The sequence below is a fragment of the Alligator mississippiensis genome, chromosome 13 (assembly GCF_030867095.1).
Source record: "Alligator mississippiensis isolate rAllMis1 chromosome 13, rAllMis1, whole genome shotgun sequence".
In the NCBI taxonomy this organism is placed as follows: domain Eukaryota; kingdom Metazoa; phylum Chordata; order Crocodylia; family Alligatoridae; genus Alligator; species Alligator mississippiensis.
The window spans coordinates 46,829,513-46,849,789 of NC_081836.1; the positions used below are offsets into that span (position 1 = coordinate 46,829,513).

Consider the following 20,277-nt stretch of genomic DNA (forward strand, 5'->3'; position numbering starts at 1 on the left):
CAGCTCTTTTTTGAGTCACAATGCAACCTGCATTCATGAGTGGCTGGCACCTCTTGGGGGGGGGGGGGGGGGCACCTGCAAAAGCCGGCGGTGGCATCAGCAGCAGGGATGGGTCTGGTGAACACCAGCAGAAGCAAGCAGCAGCATACTTGTGGTGGTTGGCCCATGTGCTGCCATTCAGGCCACCTCTATAGCCCCATTCAACACACCCTTTGGTGCAGCCCTTCAGATCACCTTCACATCCCCATTCTACACCCACCTGTTTGGGTTACAAGGCACCCCTACCCACCTTTCACTGGGAAGGCAAATGGCCTAGCATTTCTGGGGAACTGCCCTGCCACAGGCAGTCCCACCAGGCCATCCTTCCCCAGCAAGGTACAGCTGCAAGTCATACCCAGGACCCTTCTGCCATACCCATAGCTCCTGCCCTTATCTCCAAAAAGTGTTCCAAGCAGCAGCCCAGCCCAGCCCAGCCCAATATTGCTCTTATAGCTGTCAGCAGCAGACTACTGCCTCAGTTCTGAGGTGCCTAGATCTAAAATAGAGGTTGCTCAGCCCTGTCCTCCTATCCCAGGGCTCTCCTGCAGTCATGTGACTGCCTCATTAGGACTAACCCACACCTGCAGGCTGCCCTGCTGCCTGCTCTCAAGCCATAAAGTAAGAGGCACCAAAGATGCCCTGCCACAGGGCTGTAGGCTGTTGTGGGTCTGACTATGGCCCTGACCCAAGCTCAGAGACAGTCAGAGCTGCAGCAACTGCCTGCTCCACTTTGTATGCAAATATAAAACAAGGGACCTTTCTCCCCTTGCTGGATGGGGGGAATAATACCCTTACCTTATGTTTGAGTAAATATTTGTTTTTCATTGCTTTCCCCCTGTCGCCCCCTTTTAACTAAAATCAACCCCCCAGCTTTGTCTTCAAGAAGTAAGGCAAACACAAGTCATGATGTAAACAACCTCAGTTGCTCTGAACATCACATTTGTAGTCAGCTTTTGGATATTTGAATGAACTTGTTAAAAAATTGTGTGAATGCAGGTACACTCATCTCATTTACCTAAACAGATCTTTTTAAGCATAGGACATCCTACATATATAAGGTATCCAGCTGTCTAGTTACTACATCCTCTTCCATGACTCACCCAGTCTTTGCCAAGAATTTTAATAACTAGATTCAGTAAGGGCAAGGCACTAGAAACACTTGAGCGTACTTACACTATATGTATTTCTAAGGCCACAACCATAATGTTGTAGGCTTAATTTACTGATGCTTGGAGGTTTATCAAGTATTCTCAATGGAAATGCCTGCATGAGTTCCTAGAGCCAGAAGCAATCCTGCATTGATAGGATCCTAAACATCCCAAAAGGTCTTTTCCATTTCCCTGACAGGTTACCTGGCAGAGGAGCTCAATGTCCTTCCCTCATTCTTGGTATTGCACAGGTTGCAGGTGTGATATTCCTTCTGGGGACAGAGAGATTTAATGAAAAGCCTAGATTATCACAAAAAGGGCAAGTTATGCTTTTTGTGGTTTCTTCTAAAGACAGAAACAACTTAATCTATGATCCCACTATTCTGCCTGGTTTCATTTCACTTCAGTCTCCCACACTGAGGAAGTTACTTTAATGTTAGAATTGCAGGTACAGGCAACCCCTGCTTAGTGCTCTTAATTGGTTCCTGAAAAACTGAGTGTTAAGCAAAACTGAAAATATTTGACGACTCAAGATGGCAACTGCAAATGTTTGTAATGATCCAAGGTGGTGACTGCAAGTGTTATAACAAAACTCACTGAGCACTAAGTGAAATCAGGTATCAATTTAAAATGAGTGTTATAGTGAAATAGCGCTAAGTGAAATAGCATTAAGCAGGGTTGCCTGTAATTCACAACAGCATATATTCAGAGAGAGTCTGTAATTCACAACAAAACCTAATTCTGATCCTGCACAAATCGGGATCTCACCATGTGATGTGTCAGATTGAATTTTGAAGACTCACAACAAGCTGTTAGTGAATGAACTACAATTATTCATAAAGATTAACAAGCAAATAAGTATGATAATCAGCATGGACACCTGGCATAGAAAAAAACAAAACCACTGTTACTTATTGTGAATTATTTTCCCAACTCTGTCATGTTGAACATTTGGCCTATAGCGGAGACGGTTTAAAGAGCTGTTCAGCTGATGGTGGTTCTCCTTTAGGTTACCTGACAGAGAGGCTGAATGTCCTGTATCTCATCCCTGATATTGCATAGGTTGCAAGTGTGATGTCCCTTCTGGGGACAGAGTATTTATCTTGGTTTTTTAGTTAACCTCCCTTCATTGCCATGGAGACCCCAAATGAATCCGTGAGCAGTAGACAAAGCAAGCATGTAGTTTGTATACAAAAAGGACCAGCCGAGGCCATCACTTGGATACCATCACATTGAGACCAAAGCATTACAGTTTTCAGGAAGCCAAACACTATACCTCAGAGGGTGCCTCTACAAGAGACGCTAACTGCACCGTAGCCTAATAACATTGTACAGTAGCATGCCAGGCAAGAGAGGTGCAGTAGCATTAAGCTATTGCGCAGTAAGCGTCACTAAAAACCTGTCACTACTGTGCTTGCTGTAGGGCAAGTTACTGTGCATTGATTGAATACTTGGTTAACCAAGTATCAAACAATGCACTGTAACTACAGGCAGACAAGGTTTCTTGGGTGAATCTGATTTCTTTTATTCCATCCAGGAAGAGCACAGACCAACTGCTGAAACTTCCTTAGCCTGACAAAGGGTTTTTGAGCCTGAAAACTTGCTTAATAACTATTCTCCAACCATTTGGGTTGGTCTAATAAAAGATATCAGATTCACCCAAGGAACCTTGTCTGCCTATGTCCTTAGACCAACACGGCTACAACCTGTAACTACAGCATATTAATGAACATGTAGACGCACACAAAGACCAATAGCAACCAAGGCACTGGTAATATCCAAGGCCCCTGCAATAGCAGATACAGGTTTCCCTTGCCTTATGCAGGTTTTGTATGTGCAAATTTGCTCTTATGCTATGACTGTTTTTATACCAAAAATTGGTTATATGCAAGGTAAATTCACTCTTATGCCATCAATGTGGTGGAAGCCCGCAGTCAGTTGCTTTGTGCGGTGCACTGCGGGAGTGATGCACACCAAAATATAGTCTGCTGTGTGGATTTTTTTTTTTAATAATTTTTTGTGTTCGAAGCCAAATCAAGTCCAAATCCGTGAATCAGTCCACAACCATAAGTGGCCTTACCACTGGCAAACATCCTCCACCCCCACCAGGGGCATCAGATATTTCCAAAGTCTTTTGTCCAGCATCCTACGTGCAGGCCCAAGCCGGCAGGCTTGGGGTTTGGATGCCCCCAAGTGTCGCCTGCCCTCAGCCAAAGGGCCACAGGAGCAAGCTAGCGGGGAGCCTCCCATTTCTGTAAATGGGCTTTAACCCCGACACCTTGGCAGATACTAAACCATGCCAGAAGAGCAGTGATCCCTGGGAACACGTAAGGAAAACTGCCTTCTTGGACCCAGATATATGGAGTTTCCCCAAGAACCGTGCTCCTTGTCTGCCACGTGTTTCTGTAGTTGCCATCCCCACCACGAACGGCGCGTGTCCCTGGCAGCTGGCGGGGCACGGGGGCTGCAGGAACGAGGTGGCGGTGGCGGCAGGTGGGGGAGCTCCCACAGGTGCCACCGGCGCTGTCGGTGGCAGTGACGAGCGTTGACTGAGGGTCAGTGACCACCCGCAGGCGCCGCTGGGAGCGTTGGCGGCGGCCCATGGGGATCACGGACCACCTGCAGACATTGCTGGTGGTGTTGGCGGCAGGGTGGCGAGCGGCACCCCGTACGCGTCACCCCTGGTCCCCACTATGATCATGCCTGTGCTTGTGTGCACTGTCTGCTGTTGGCGAGTACCAAAACGAGCTTGTAAACGTGCCAGAAATGGGCCTGGGGTTCTGGGAGGTATCCCTGCTTGTTACATTGTAACGTGGGGTCGGTCCCCTTAGGCGAGGGCGAGCTCCACGTCTCGCAGGACCCGCCTGCCGCGCAGAGCAGGGCAACCCGTAGTCGACTCAGCGGAGGGGACGAGCCGGGCCCGGCCTCGAAGGACGGTGCAGCCCCCCCCGGCCGCCCGACCACACACACGAGCCCCGGCCCCACGTCCACGCAACATCTTCCCGGTGCGGGTGGAAGCCCTCCTCCCGCCGGCGGGCGCCCCTCCCCGGGGGCGGGGCCCGGCCCGGCCCGGCCCGGCTCCCGGCGTGCAGCGGGCTCGCTGGCTGTCTGGCCACGTCCCCGGGCCACGTCGCTGAGCTCTCGCCATCTTCGGGCCCCGGCCCCGGCCCGCCACCGCCGCCGCCGCCGCCATGAACATCTTCCGCCTCACCGGGGACCTGTCCCACCTGGCGGCCATCATCATCCTGCTGCTCAAGATCTGGAAGACCCGCTCCTGCGCCGGTGCGTGCGGGGCCGGGGCCGGGGGGAGGCCCCGTCCACTCGCGGGAGCCGGGCGTGGACGTGGCAGCGGGGGGGCGGCGGGGTTCGGCGAGGAGGCGCCTGGCACACGAGCACGGGAGTCGCTTTAAACCGGGGCCGAGGGTGCCAGGCAGACCGGGCTTGGCCCAGGCGAGCGTGGAGGCCTCGGAGTCCATCCCACGCTGTCGAGGCAGCGGCTGGGGCCAGCTGGGCACGGGGACGGGGCCGGGGAGGGGGGCACGCGTGCGGCAGAAGCAGGTCTGTGGAGCTCAGCGCTGCCCTTCGGAGCCGTCGTGAGGCGGGTGTGAGCGGGCGAGCGGGCCTCGCTCGCAGGCGCAGCGGTAGCCCAGGACACGCACTGACCAGCGGTAGTCCAGGACCAGGACAGAGCCCCAGATGGGTGTTACTCGGCTGACAAGGATTCAGTTGTCTGTAGCCCAAGAGCTCTGTTCAGTCCTTCCTGGGGCGAGTAAGGGGCTGTGGAGGCGTTGGGGTTATGTAGTCCATCTGTCCAGACGGATGCGGCCTGGAGAAAGGTGACGGGGACAATCAGGATGCTAGCCAGGGTTCAGGAGAGCCAGGCTCAGTTCCTTGCTTCACTATCCTTCCTACCTGGCTTCATTTGAACACAGGCTCGGTAATTACTCCAGCAGACCTACATCATCGGAGAGTCCTGTCTTACCCTCTGAAGTGCTAATGACCAGCCTGCGCCTCCCTCCCCAAAGCTGCTTCCTTAAGTCTCAGGGTTCATTTCCTTAAGTCTCAAGGTTCATTTCAAATAAGCCTTTCTCTTTGCCAGATAATTAGAAGTTAATACTCCAGAAGTAACTTCTTCCTTATTGTTTTTCCAGCACTATGAGTTGAAAGAGCTCATGTGAGAAGGCCCACACTTCTCCCATCCTCAGCATGCTGTGTTAAAAGAAACTGAAGGCAGAGTAATTGAAGCTGAGCCAAGCCCCCTCCCTCCTTCCTAAATTTTTTCAGCAGAGAAAATTTGCTTTACTCTGTCCTCTAAACAGGTATCTGGGAGTTGGTAAATTTTTTCCTTGGGCTTATTTCTTGATCTTGCTTGACAAGAAAGGTCGAAGAAGCCTGAGGAAAAGAAGCAATGCTATAGCTGTGATGGTCCAGGAATTATGCAAGAGACAATTGGGTGGTTGGTCCAATAAAAGATGTTGCCCCCAAAAGGTCTTTGCCACTGTGAGGAAAAAAGAGAAATTCAGATCCGTAAGGCTCAGATGCTGAGCAGAAGCAGCTTGGCTTTCAGAGAGCATGGGGGAGGGGGCGGGGGGTGTCTTTGCTGAGGTTCCTTTCCTTTTCCCTGTGACAGATGGCTGAGCCTGTGGGTTTTTTTTAAAGAAAAAAATTCCATACAGATATATTTGCGTAAAAAAGGTTAATAAAGCTGTTCCTGAAACGCATCAGTTGCTGCTAAATACCTGTCATTTGAGGTCAGTATATGATTGCTTACCAAGCTTGTTTGTTAAAGCATTTTGTAATTTAACCTCAAACATGCTTTACGGTTTCCTCAGACTAAGTAAGAGTGTGAACAAATGAAGCACTGATTGAACTGCTGATTTCCTCCCAGTGTAGAAGAAGCTTAATTGTTCCAAACCTAAATGAATGAGTGATTCCCAAACTGTTATCCCAGGTCCATGCAGAGCTGGCAAGCGTCCTGGTGCTGACTCTTCTTTTCCAGTGGCTTCTGCCTATGTCCAGGGTTGTTATTCCAAGAGGAGCTTGGGGGTCTGTAAAAGCAGCTGGAAATGAGGGGGAGACAGCCTGGGAGCCACATAAGGAAAGGAGGGGGAGTGACTATTTGAACCATTTGAAGTATTAAGAGGTGGTTTATGTAATCAGGAAGGGGTAATGAGTGCTTACAAATCTACTGAGGAATGGTGACTGTTAATAGTGTTTTGAGTAATCCTGGCTTCCATTGTTCTGGTAGGGTACTGGATTGTTGGAAGGTGAAAGTAGGAGATAACAAATTTAAATTGTATGGCTTCTTCAGAACTATGGCAGGGAGGAGGGAAAAGAAAAAAATCAGGTTTTTGGATGGGCAGATTGGTTATTAGCATCCAAATTAGTGTCTTAGAAAAACATTAGCTGCTCCAAACACCAACTCAGAAATGATTACTAGGAATCAGACAAAATGCTGCTGCTAACTATTGAATTCCTTTATAAAAATACTCTTTGTGACATGGAAGTCGATATAACTTGTAAAATCATGTGCTTCCAAGAACTGTTTTATGCGGATTGCGTTCTCTAATCCATTTTAAATCAAATTAGGTCGTTTGTTCTGGAAATTACTGCTTGAAAATTGATTTGCTCGTCTCCCAGTATTCCTTGCCGCGTGCTAAAGATGACCTGTAGCAAAGCCTGTCGAGTTATGTGCTGAATACACTAAATGATCAGGGTAAAAGAGCATGAAGCTTTTTTTTGTTTCTTTTTAATATTATCTTTCATTGTATTGTTTGTGCTGGAGTCAGTATGTGTCATGGAGCAGTTCATGCTATGCTAAAGATCTCACACTTGTCATTGTTACTGTTGCTAAGACTAGCTAGTGTGCAAGGAAAAGGCAAATGGGTTTTTTTGCAAAAAATGCTATTTTAGAAAATTTGGGGTTTTGTTTGTTTTTGGATACAGTCTTGCCTGACCCCAGCTTGAAGCCTACAGTGTGGTTCTGGTGTATGTGTTCCGTGTCGGGTGTGGGTGGCTGGTCTGAATTGCATGAGGATGCATAAGATACTAGTTACATATTGAAAATATTTTCAGTGCCCATTTTAGGGCCTGAACTACCACTTAACAGTGGTCAGTAGGAAGTTTCCTTAGTGATTTGGGGGGTTGAGCCATCAATTCTTCTGTAATACTTTTTTTCCCCTTTTCTTAAGGTGAAAATTTGAGTTTTTATTCCTGATGGCTGAATTGTGGTTTGAGTTTGGGAATGGTAATCGGTATAAGGTTTTTCTCCCTGAATCTGTAAGCAGAGCACTTGAGCCACATCATCACTTAGATTTTTGTGAGCAGCAACAGCAAAATGAAACCAACCAAAAACCAGTGAATTGCAACTGCTGTTCTTGGCTGTGGGACTTGGTGAAGGCCTTAAGTGCAGCAATTTATCACTGTTGCTTTTTGGCAACATTAGGGAGTGCAAGCCTGAAGAGCTTTTTGTGGGTGAGGTGGAACATGGGAGACTTGCGCCCCAGGCACACAAGAGACTCTTGAGCAGAAAAAAGCAGCAAAAACTACCTCCTCCATTTTGGGAGCTGCAGGGGGTAGGTGTGCTGTCATTCATTGACAGCTGGCCCTAAGGGTCCATGGCTAGCACCACTGGGTGACAGATGTTGATATTTCCCAGCTTTTGGACTAACCTGTAGTCTGGGTCACTTGCAGTCATTGACCCTATCCCAGAGAGACAGAGACAGAGAGTGTGTCCCCAATGCTGGCCTGCAAAGATCCTGCTCATCTTGTTCTCTCTAGTCTTAGATTTGGTTTAACAGTGCAGTGCACCCTTTGTTTTGGGAAAGGTTCAAAATTAAGTGTAAATAGCTTATGGAAGTCTGTAAATGTAAAATCTTTCTTTTTGGGAATTGATAGGAGGGTTGTAGATTCTAGTGCCATATTTTAATTTCCTTTGTGTAACTTACCAAGTATATTGAATTCAGATTGCAATACGCTTAAATATATAGGCATGTCTATATAGCATTGATTTAATATATTCAGAGAGAGTCTTGCTATGTCTGTTCTGACTAGTGCTAAATGATTAGTTATGGTTGTATAATATAGTCCTTGCCTTTGCTATGCCCGTTCAACTCCACTGTCTTCCAACACGTTGAGAGCTTCTTGGTGTGAGAGCTCATGATCAGAAACTTCTCCAGGGTTTGTAGTGCTGAAATGGTATTTTGCTTGCAATTTACCCTCAAAACATGGCTTTCTCTCAAGAAGTACATTAGTTATTTTCTGTGAACTAACTTTGGAAAATTCCAGCTTAGAAAGATAAACAAGCTCTACCATGTCTTCCCATTGGCATAAATGAAGGTTTGTGGCTTTTATGTTTTTTCCTCTCCTATGCTGAGCTTTATGGATTGGCAGTTTGTTAGCATTAAGTTTATGATAAACATTTATCTCACATGAAATTAGTAAATCAAATGCTTAATAAATTACCAATTACTACAGTTAAGCTATTTTAGGATTCTGTCCATTGAGCCCCTCCAGTAATATGGTGCTATACATATCAGCACACTACATTTAGGTGTAATTCATGATTTTATTGTGGAGACTCCATTTCAATTACTCTTCAGCCAGCAGTAAAGGAGTTTAAGCATCACAAAGGATTCTTTTTGTTCATGGTCTGGCTTGTAAAAGTCCTTACCAAAGAAATGAGTCAGTGGACCTCAGTTATGAGGAGTAGGGATTTGTAGCATTTGGTCTTACCTTGCTATAAAATAGGATAATTTTGCAAATGCTGGATATACTTTCTTCTTCTCTCTGACTTTGAACAATATTGAACGTGTTCAACTAAAATGGCTGGGAGGGGATTGCTTTTGCCTAAAACAGTTGGGCAATGAGAATACCTGCATGTCAAGAAAAGTGTTGAATAGGGATGCCATTGTTTGCACTGGAGTACCAGCTCAGAACGGTAATAACAAGTAATAAGTTAGAGGCAGTTTTCAGGAATGCCTGAGTGATTTTAAGCTTTTGCAAGGTCAAGGCAAAAGTTATCTTAACTTCAGGCACTGAGTGTAGTCCTATTGATGTCAAAGTTAAGTGTGCACACAAGTCTTTGCAGGGTCAGAACCTTAGTCCCCAAAGTCTAATTTTCCAAGTTACTTTTGAAAAGTGGATTCAGGCTCTATGTCACTGAGGCCTTTTAAATCTTACCCTCTGTGTTAATAAGCATGCTTTGACTGTTGCATAGGATTTATTTGTTTTGTTATGGGTGGGCAAATTAATTTTATGATTGCAATGCACAGCATTACAGTATCTTTAATAGCTTTCAAATCGCTAAGCTTTTGTTGTTAATGATCTTTCCTCTTATCACTGGAATAGCAGTATATGCTGTTCACAAATTCTGTCTTCACACCTTTTGAGCTATTCAGCAATAGATAATGTGACAGAGTTGTCACATGCTTCAGTACAATACAAAGCTAATGTCTGCTAATGTAATTGAGCCTTACTTTGCAGAGACTAGTAGTGATGATACAGAAGAGATGCCATGATCTTCAAAACCATGACCTGTGAACTGTCTGTCAGTGAATAACTTCTAATAACTTTTATCCAAACCTTACATAATATGAGCACTTATTCATTGCATAGTTCAGTGGTGCCTTTCGCATCTTAGTTTTGATATCACTAAGATGGGCAAACTTGTGACACTTGTACTTAGTTCTGGGAGCTCCAGTCTTTGTCCTAACTGTGTAGTCAACTCAGCTGGAAATAAGGATTTACTCTCACCCTTGTCCCCAAATGCTTTGAAGAACATCATCTTTTCTTTTTCTTTTTTTTTTTAAAATTTTTTGTATAATAATTATTTCCTTTATTGCTTTAGGTATTTCTGGGAAAAGCCAGCTTCTCTTTGCACTGGTCTTCACCACCCGTTATCTGGATCTCTTCACTTCATTCATTTCATTGTATAACACATCTATGAAGGTAGAGTATACTGAATAAGTGAGAAAAGCTAGTCATTTTTGTTGCACGCATAGTTCATAATTTCATTAACAAAAGCTTTTCTGGGGTGGATGGTGGTCCAGCATATTATCCACTTGATTAAAGGACTAGAGCACTTCAGATAAGGCATGTGGAAGTCTTCACTGAAGTAGAAGTATACTTTCACTACCACAGATCTCTAAAAGCTGCTTGTAAAAGGAGATTTTACATCCAAAGTAAATGCTGCCACAAGTACAGTATTTAAAAAGAAAGCTGAAATAAGTGATTTGTTTAAAAGCTATGTAATAAACTGTATTACTTGTCAGCCTCTTGTGGGCTAAGATCAAGTGTTGCATCTAGGGTATAAATATAGGACATTTAGGGCATCTATACACGTACTCTGGGGTGGAATGGAGTGGGGGGTGCTTTAATTAGAGCAGCTCTGAGAGCCACTCTAAGTAAAGTGCCAGCAGGGTCACATGTATTTGGTGTCCTGTGCTTCAAAACGGCGGTGGGGCCGCTTTAACTAAAGCTTATTCCAGCTAATCGGCATGCTTCAGCAGACTTGATCAAATCTGCTCCGACGCATGCTAATTAGCACGCGTTAGAGCAGAGCTCCATCACATGTATAGGTGCCCTTAGTTCATAATAACTTAAGAACATCAGTTATTACAAAACAGGAAAAGCCTTTATCCAAGTCTAAAAATGAATGACCCATCCAAGTCTGCCCAAGAAGTTCTCAGGAACTGGCCCCAGAAATCAAAGCACTGCTAAATATATTTCCTCAGCTTCCATGTCTCTTTTATTGACTGTGCCTTTAATGTTATTGGTTCTGTTTTTCTTTTGCTTTTTTTTATTTCCGCTTTCTTTTTTGACATGGCTTCTTTTCTACATTGAGTTTGACACAGCAGCAGGGTATGGAAGAAAAATACTTAGAGAATTTGCAGCACCAAAGTACAATGAATTTAAATGTCTCAAGTCCACTTTCCTCTTCCAGGAGTGTTGCAGTGTTAGGGTCAAAAGATCACGTAACTCTATTCTTGGTAGTAGTTACTAGAAGTTCAGAAACAACTAATAACAGAAGAGCAATGTTGTAACAATAGTTTGGGTCATATAAGCCTGCCTGGAGCAATCAAACGTATGTGTGATTAATATAAAACTTAATTCACTGATTTAATATAATGTGAAAAACCATGGATTGAGTGAAGTATTCTTGAAACAAGCTGTTCACCCTGTTGCCACATTATACATGGGTAGTGCTAAAGAGCTTGAGTCCAACTGTTTAAATATTGAACTCAATTAGGGAGTGGCTATTGCTAGTTTTCTGTTTCTGTTCTGTTTATCTATTGGTCATAATTCAGGGTCATGGTTCTCTGTTTGATCTCTAGGGCAAACTCCTGCTATAGCTAGCAAAAGAAAGAATGTGGAGAATTAAACACATGATGTTTATACAGTTATACTCAGACATGTGAACTTTTTCTTCCACAAAAGAGTTGGCCCTCTCCTTGAATCCAGTGCTAGCTTAATAAAATAATGACCATCTGATAGTCCCAAACCATTGAACAAGACAGTGTTGGCTTTTCAATGGTGTACAGCAGTACTAGATGCAATTTCCTTGAGTCATGGGTTCTCTAGTATCCTTAAACATGAAAAGATTCAACAAATACAAAATTCATTGTGTTCAGTGCATATGTTTAGGAATGTGGCTCGGATCTATCCAGTGATAAGCAAAAAAAAAAATAAATTACTGTATGAATACGTTTGTCAACTAGCTGAAATCTTGCAGCTCTCTAAACTAAATGGAATTCTGACCTTTTTAAAGTCAATGGCAAAATGCCTGTTGATTTCAGTGGGGCCAGGATTTTACCAAGTCTTGTAGAAAAGTGATGTTAGCTACTCTGACTGTGTTTCACTGACTTTTAGAACATACAGCAAAATGGGAAAGTTCTGTTTATAGGAATAAAATAAATGCAAGGCACAGGACTGTTGCCAGCTACCTGTGATGCTGTAATGAAGCAATTCAGACTATCTTAATTTTACATGGAATGGTTTTTAGGACTACATTTTGTATTATAAGCTCATAATTTGATTAGCATCTGAGTATAACCCTTCCCATTTGGCTCACTTGAATATCCTTGAAGAATTTGTATGGTAATCCTTTGGGTTTTTTAATCTTTTTAATACTTTGCACATTTTGTTTTCTGTTTTTTGTTTTTTGCTGTCTTGCAGCAAATGCTCTTACCTGGCTGGTAATCAAAGTTACATCCACACACAGTGATCTGACCTTCGATCAACTCTATCATAGGGAGCTAGAAAACACTACTAATTGGTTTGGAGTATTTAATATTTACGAATGTTGAATTGGGCAGATTAAATGACTAGTTTTGGAGGTAATGTAGTAGTCTACTGAATTAGACTTTAATCTAGGTTCTCATTTTGGGATGATTCAGATTGTTACTTTTGTAAGTCATTTAATATTTCTGATTCTTAGTTTCCTCATCTGTAAAATAGGGTTATTTATCTCCCTCACACAGACTGGTATGAGATCTAACACCTATAAGATGCTATACAAATCCAAAGCATTATTAAGATTAAGTCACTGACAGAATTAAAAATAGTTTTTGTCAGATCAGGGCATCTAGCTATGTACCCAATGTGTTTTGGTTGTTGTTTTTTAACAAAAAAAACCCTTTGAGACATGTATGGCACGAATATCTTGAGCTTTTAAAATGTTAGTTTGGAACCATGGAGTAAGTATAGTTTGTTAGAGGACTGAGTTTGCCATAAAGACCATACCTAGGTTTGTCTGCTATCCTGTGCTGCAGTATGCATTTGAAAAATACAGTTGAAAATATTTGAAAAAAGTCCCAAAGGATGTAGTATGAATGGATTATGCATAGATACAAGTTAAATATTTGGCTAGGGTTTGCGTTCTTCCTTCCTTCATCTCTTTTTTTCTTCAATAGAATCATAGAAAAGAAGGGTTGGAAAGGACCTCAGGAGGTCATCTAGCCTAACTCCCTGCTAAAGCAGGATCCTCGCAGCCAATGCTTTTCTTTAGCCAGGTCTTAAAAACCTCCAAAGATGGAGAGTCCACAGCCTCTCTGGGTGACCTGTTCCAGTGTTTTACCACCTTCCTAATGAGACCATTTTTTTTCTCATATCTAACCCAAATTTTCCTTGCTGCAACTTGAAACCATTGCTCCTTGTTCTATGGTCTGCCATCACTGAGAACAGTCCAGCTCCATCCTCTTTGGAGCACCCCCTTCAAGTAGTTGAAGGCTGCTATAGGGGGAACTACTTCTCCCCCTACCCTCATTCCCTGTCCTCTCTCCACTCCTTACCCTGTAAGGTTTTGTGTCAATTCTTCCTTTTTACTTTTGGCCAGAGGCAAGGCATGAATTCACATTTCACTTTTAGGGCTATGTTTTCCATGAAAATAGAAGGTTACAATACAAATTGCCTTGCAACCTGCACTACAGAAGTGGCAATGTAATGACCACAATCATTACTTAGATTTTAAAAGTATATGTGTAATTAGCTTTGGAATTAGTGCTCTTCTGAAAGGATTAAAATCCTGTATCATGTTTGCTTTGTGTGCACTTTTGGAGTTTTAGATGGCCAGAAAGACACAGTTTTAAGGGGCAGGGGGAAGGGGGTTGTACACAGAAGAGAGGATGACCTAATAATGTATTTTGTTTTTGTCCTTTAGCTCATCTACATTGGTTGCTCGTATGCCACTGTGTACCTGATCTACATGAAATTTAAGGCTACCTATGATGGAAACCATGATACATTCCGAGTGGAGTTTCTGGTGGTCCCTGTTGGTGGACTCTCATTTCTTGTCAATCATGACTTCTCTCCTCTAGAGGTTAGTTGAGTGTGCAGGTGTCCATCCCCAGTACTCTTAAGATGGTTTGTTAGTTTTCTGTCAATATGCAGCTTTATTTAAAATATATTTTAACTTGCTAGAAATGTTTGGATTGTGAAAAAATAATTTTAGGGCATATTTGGAATAAGAAATACTTCTAAAAGTCTGTTTTTGGAATAGGTAGATCTGTTAGATGTAGACTTCAACCCATACTTCTAACACACACAGTCTGGACCTGAGAGAGAACTTTAATGTGTGTAAAAACAGCAGTTCAAGGTCTGTTAATCAGTCGGGACACTAAAACCAGATGCCTTTTAATTCTTTTAGTGTACAGAAGGATACCATGTTCCTAATGCATACTGGTGGTTGCAATGTTAACCTGGCAATATCCTTTCCTTCATGATGTCTTCTGGGCCTTTTTAAACTTGCCATTGTGGCTGTTGGCAAGTATTGGGTGCCATCTGGTGAAATCAAAAGGAATTGCAGAAATTTTGAATTGTATTACTAGCATCTGATGTACATGCAGGAATTTTTTAATCACATCGGAAAGATAATAACTTTGCTATAGTTTATTAGGACTGAATGTGAATGTAAGGAACCTCCATATTTCAATGCAGTCCTGTACTACCAAACACCTTCATTTGTGTATTTTCTGTGGGGTGAACAGGAAGCTTGCTAAATATTGGAAAGTTTGATAACTTTTTGTTTTTAAAAAAATTAATCATAAACTAAACAAAACTGACCTAAATCTCAAGTCAGAATAAGATTTAAAATGCTAGACAGCTTTAAAAAAAGAGAGGAGTGCCCACTGTAAAACTTTGATAGGGGCATTATTTCCATTTTGCTTTTATCTGGAAAATTCATGTGATTGGTTGAAAATGTCTTTTTTCCCAATAAAAGTAGATAAGAAAACAACATTGGTAAACTGAAGATGTTCTTCCTGCTCTTCAGTAATTAGGCCTGATCTTTAGGGGTGCACCGATAAAGACTGAGGCGTCCATGGTAAGGGAGGGAGTGGGGCAGTGGAAGGGACTGCCTAGCCAGGATAGAGCAGGGTGCAGCACGGAGCTGTGGCTTGTCTGAGGGATGTGGAGAAGGGCAAGGGTGGCTCGCACTGCTGCATGCACCCCCAGGGAGGCATGGGGGGCATGTGCCTCTGGATCTGCACAGGGTGAGGGCAGGCTGCCTGCTGTGGGCTTGGGACTGGAGCGGCTCCGGGCTCTTCCTGATGGCTGCGCTCAGGCTGGATAGGGTAGGCAGCAGCAGCGCTCAGAGAGGGGTCTATGAAGGGGGTTAGAGCCACCTCAAAATTCACTGTAGCCCCCCTTCCCAGTGTTGCTGCCCAGCCAGCCCGAGCGCAGCTGCCGGGAAGAGGCTGGAGCAGCCCCAGCCCATAGTGGCAGCCCACCACATGCATAGATCCTGGGGGCACACCCCGCCATGCCTCCCCTGGAAGTGTGCACAGTGATGGGAGCTGCCCCTCCCTTCCCCTGCCTCTCACCCCCACAGCCCTGGATGAGCACTGGCTCCATCCCATGCCCCACTCCTCTCCACTCCAGCTGGGCAGTGCCTGCCCAAGCCCTACTCCCTCCCTCACCACCGGGCCTTTATTTGCTCCCCCCCTGCCCCTTCCCCGCTCTTTCCATCCCCCACAGACTTATCAGCTGGATGCTGCTCTCGAAGCTGCTGGGCTACACTCTTGGCCATGTGCATGCTGTGGCTGCACGCATGCATACAGCATTTATTGGTGACCTTATCAGCCACATCAGCCAAAAAAAGCTGACTGCTGATAATGTCAATTTTCCTTTTATTGGTGATGATGTGAGATGGACCGATATATCAGTGCACCTCTGCTGATCTTGCAGTAGTTGAAATTAATGGTAGTTAAGCTTCTGACTTGATGCAAACCAGAGCCTTAAGTGAGTGCCACTAATTCCTAACTGAACAGGTAATCAGGAATGACCCAGGCCATCAGCAGGCTGCTGCTGCTGGCTAACTAGAGCTGATTTGCAATTTTCCATTTGTCTTGATTGAAAAGTTTGTCTAGAACTGTGGAAACGCGAGACTCTTCAGAGCAGGTATCTGTTGAGAAAGTGATAAGTCAAGCTAAGTGTCTCCCTTGCTCATGTATATGAAGATGGATTATCAACAGGGACACTGAACAGGCTTGTTTCTCTCTCCTTTCAGATTTTGTGGACCTTCTCCATCTATCTCGAATCAGTTGCTATCCTCCCCCAGCTTTTCATGATCAGCAAAACTGGAGAAGCAGAGACCATCACTACTCACTATCTTTTCTTCTTGGGTCTCTACCGTGCCTTGTACTTAATCAATTGGATTTGGCGCTATTATTTTGAGGGTTTCTTTGACCTCATAGCTGTTGTTGCTGGTGTGGTCCAGACCATTCTTTACTGTGACTTCTTCTATTTGTATGTTACAAAAGGTAAGTAATTCTCACTTTAGGATGACACTGCTTACTCTGTGGGTGTCAGGCATAAGAGAACTAACTCTTTCTCTTGGATCATCAGTATAGACATGTTAAACTTATTAATACTGCTTTGGTAGTTTGTCATGTAAATTGTCTGAGTTCTAGTATGAGTAGAACTGTGGTAAGTATAATCGTCAGGAGCCTATGGTGTATTTAAAACTAATAAGGTCCAGTATATTCACAGTACACCTTTTCCTTGGAACAGCCAGGGTACCCATCCTTTTCTGGCCACACATGTTGTCTTGTATAATCTGTCTTGTATGCTTAAAGAGAATTTTATTGACATAGACTGGAGTTGGTGTACAGTTAGCCCAGCTTTTCCATGTTGTCAAAAGTTCTAGTTCTGGTCCAAAGAAGTATGTTTGTTTTTGAGTAGAGAGAGAACCTCCACCAAAAAATAGGATTTAGTGGCTACTTTATCTGAATTCTAGAAGTCAGCAGCCCTACAGAGCTATTAACTGGTCTGCCCCTTTCTCATGGTCGTCTTTCCCTCCCTCCTCCCATTGTAGCACCATAAGGCTGTGGGATTGTGAATGCTATGTTGGTTACACTTGTCATAATGGAATTACTGGTGTTAACATATGCTCACCAGGCAAAATTCATGTTACAAGAGTTCCCTTGTGCACGCAAGAGGGCAATGGTGAACAACTCTTCCTCTCAGCTTGAAGAGAACTTTATTGGCATAGAGAAGAGAGTTGAGGACCTGATTACAGACCCTTTCTTTTAACAGCAATTTTTCTGAAGGAGCAAAACGTATCAGATAATTCACAACTCTAGTTTCCTATGTGTATCTTTTGTGTATTATTAACTTCTATATTTTTCTATTTCTTCCCCCTACCCCCCAGTACTCAAGGGAAAGAAGCTCAGCTTGCCAGCGTAAGTGCCAAAAATCATCACCAGCATCTGTTCTTCCGGATGCTTGGACAGAACAATCCTTACCACAAGCAAAGGCAAAGATGCTTGAGACAGAAAATCAGAAGCAACTTTCTAGCACAGGTGGTCATCAGCAGCTCTAAAAACAGGAAGAACAACCAGCGGATTTCTGTTTGATGCATCTTGCCTTGACCTTTTTTTATTACTATGTATAAAGATTTTTTACATAAAGAAACTTATACTGTATTAATAAATTCAGCGTGTAGTTTCAATTGGAATAGTTTCAAAAGTGAGGTTTTGTGAGGGTTGTTTATGACCAGGAATAAGTGCAAACTTTTTTTTATTTTCAAGGATTCTCTGAGATTTGATTGACACTTAACGCACACAAATAAACGTGTACTGCCTGATGGATGGTAGTCATAGCTCTTTCCCTTTGATTCAGTTTTCATTCCACTATATTTATTTTTATGAAAGGCAAATATCTGTCACATATGAACCCACCAGTATTTGATGTGAAGTTGTGGTTCCCAGTATGCTGTGCCATCTGCTGACATGGAGTTCTTCATGAAAAGTGTCAGCGCCATTAAAATTGGCAATCATGGCTTGCTAAATGGGTTTTTTTTCTCCTATTAGTTGCTAGATTTTCCCCCCCCACCACCACCACCCCAATCTCCTTTTTAACACTAGAAAGATATCAGAGATCCAGTCTTGTGGCCACCATGATTTGTGCTAGCTACTTTTTTTCATGTCTTGAAGGCAATTGCAAAGTATCTGGTGGCAATAAAGGTCATAGAAGGTAAGGGTATGATTTCATGGCTTAGAGACAAGCAAACACTTTTGTTCTGTTCTTCCTTCTGGAAAAGACAGTTAAACATCTTGGATGTAGAGCCCTACGCATTAATTAAAATTACTATTGCAACTCTATGGTTGAAAAATTGATGATAATTTTCAACTTCAGGAAACTGTAAGTGATCATTTTAAGCAAGGTCTACATTTTTTTTTTATTAATACTTTATACTTTACTTTAAAAAATTACAAGAAATGTCCATGTTCAGCTTCAAGTGAGTTTTGATGTGTCACTTTTGGACAACTAGTATGATTTTTATAAGTCTGTTTGAAAATCAGCAGCACCAGTTCCCATTCTTTATATTCTTTAAATGATTCCCTTTTTACTGAGCTGTTGCATGATTTATCCTGTGTTACCATCCTCAATAAACATTTTATGAAATGGTGAAAACTGTATCTTTGTTCTTGTATTAAGGTTCTGTACTCCTTTTTCTGGAGGAGCACCTAATGGTTCTTAACCAGGGTGCCATGGCACACTGGGATGCCTTGAGAGCCTTTCAAGGTTGCCGTGGGATGCCATGCAGTGTTAGCATTGTTTGGTGTGCAGACAGGATTTATGAGATTAAGCCCAACTATTTCAAATTAAAATCCATAGTGTTAAAAAAGAAGAAAAAATATGACCTGCTATGATCTTTCTGAGTTCTTTGCAACAGAGAAAATCCTGTATTAGTATTCATTCTTTTTGTGTCTTGCAAGGGTTTCTTCTGTGATGATGATGGCTACGTATGTAGTTAAATGAGAGAGCTGAAATTGTGTTCACATCTCCAAGAAAAATGCACAATAGTCTGAGTTGTTATTCTAGCATAGCAGAAAGTACCACCACGTGCCAGATAAGCCTGGCCTGTTAGTGATGAGGCTGAAGTTGGTTCCTTATTCCCTGGTCCTTTTCCAAAGCTAATGTTTACACAGTTAAAGGTTGTTAGTAATGAATCAGACATGCAAAATAATTAGAATTTCATCAGAAATGTATGTTGACTTATAAAATAGCATTATGTATCAAGTACAGAGCCCTGAATAAGGACCTGAGATGAGGTTGGGATTATGGGGGGCAGTCCTTTTCAGGTCACCCCATACCATGCGTCTCTATCACCTGAGGACTTATTCAAAACATTCTGAGCAGGGCAGTGCCCAACCTGAAGCTTGGTTTTCATATGCCAGCCTGCCAACTGACTGCCCCCCAGACCTGTGCAGTGTACAATGCCCTGAATAAGGACCTGTGTTTGGGCTGGGATGATGGGTGAAAATCCTTTAGTGCTCACCCCAAGCCATACATCTGCCAGTGGGAGACTCCCCCAAAGAAGCCTAGGTAAGGTGCTGCCTGACCTGAAGCTAGGTTTTTATGTACCAGCCTGCCAACTGACAGTCCCCCAGACTATGTATGTTCCTATGGATAAAGAACTGATTTGGGGCTGGGATTATGGGGCAAAATCCTTGTTTGGTTACCCCAAAAACATACCTCTCCGTCACCTGGGGACTCTCCTGAAGAAGCTTGGGCAGGTCCCTGCTCAACCCAATGCTTGGTTGTTGATTGCTAGCCTGGTACCTGACACCCACCCCTCAAAGCCTGCATGCTAAATATGATGTGCCAAATGAGGAGTTTATTTCATAGTGGGATTAGGGGGCAAAACTCCCTTTGAGTCAGCCCAAATCGCACATCTTCCTGACTGAGGCACACTCCTGAATGAGCCTGGGCAGGATGCTGCCCAACCCAAAGCTTGCTTTTCTTATGCCAGTCAGCTGACAGTCACACAGCAGTAAACAGCACAGTGTAAAGGGCTGAGGTTGGGCTGGGATTTCTGGACAAAATCCTGCTTGGATTACCCCCAAACCTCACCTCACTACCACTGAGGGACTCTCCCAAAGGAGGCTTTTCAGGCTCCAGTTTGGGCTGGGCACTGCCCTGCTCAGACCCATCCAGAAGTGCTCCCCATTAATGAAGACATGTGTCTTGGGGTGACCTGAAAAGGATTTTGCGCCATAATCCCCGCCTAATCTCGACTCTTTATTCACGATGTACTTGAAACATATTATTTTAATTTGTACTAGTAAATATAGATTTCTAATGAAAT

The 20,277-nt window shown here is 43.5% G+C and overlaps 1 protein-coding gene across 1 annotated transcript; it reads left to right on the forward strand.

The window, feature by feature from the left end:
- The first annotated feature begins 4,270 nt into the window (after positions 1-4,270).
- KDELR2 (KDEL endoplasmic reticulum protein retention receptor 2) lies at positions 4,271-18,599 on the forward strand. The gene is made up of 5 exons (XM_014610709.3): positions 4,271-4,469; positions 10,036-10,136; positions 13,846-14,004; positions 16,192-16,444; positions 17,335-18,599. Exons 1-5 carry the CDS (start codon positions 4,379-4,381, stop codon positions 17,367-17,369), a joined length of 639 nt encoding a protein of 212 aa, XP_014466195.1. The 5' UTR covers positions 4,271-4,378; the 3' UTR covers positions 17,370-18,599.
- Positions 18,600-20,277: the final 1,678 nt, after the last annotated feature.

Excerpts from the sequence above, each read along its gene's own strand:
- KDELR2 (XM_014610709.3), top strand. The coding sequence starts at position 4,379 with ATGAACATCTTCCGCCTCACCGGGGACCTGTCCCACCTGGCGGCCATC. Across the intron at positions 4,470-10,035 it reads GAAGACCCGCTCCTGCGCCG|GTATTTCTGGGAAAAGCCAG; the intron begins GTGCGTGCGGGG and ends TTATTGCTTTAG. Across the intron at positions 16,445-17,334 it reads CTATTTGTATGTTACAAAAG|TACTCAAGGGAAAGAAGCTC; the intron begins GTAAGTAATTCT and ends CCTACCCCCCAG.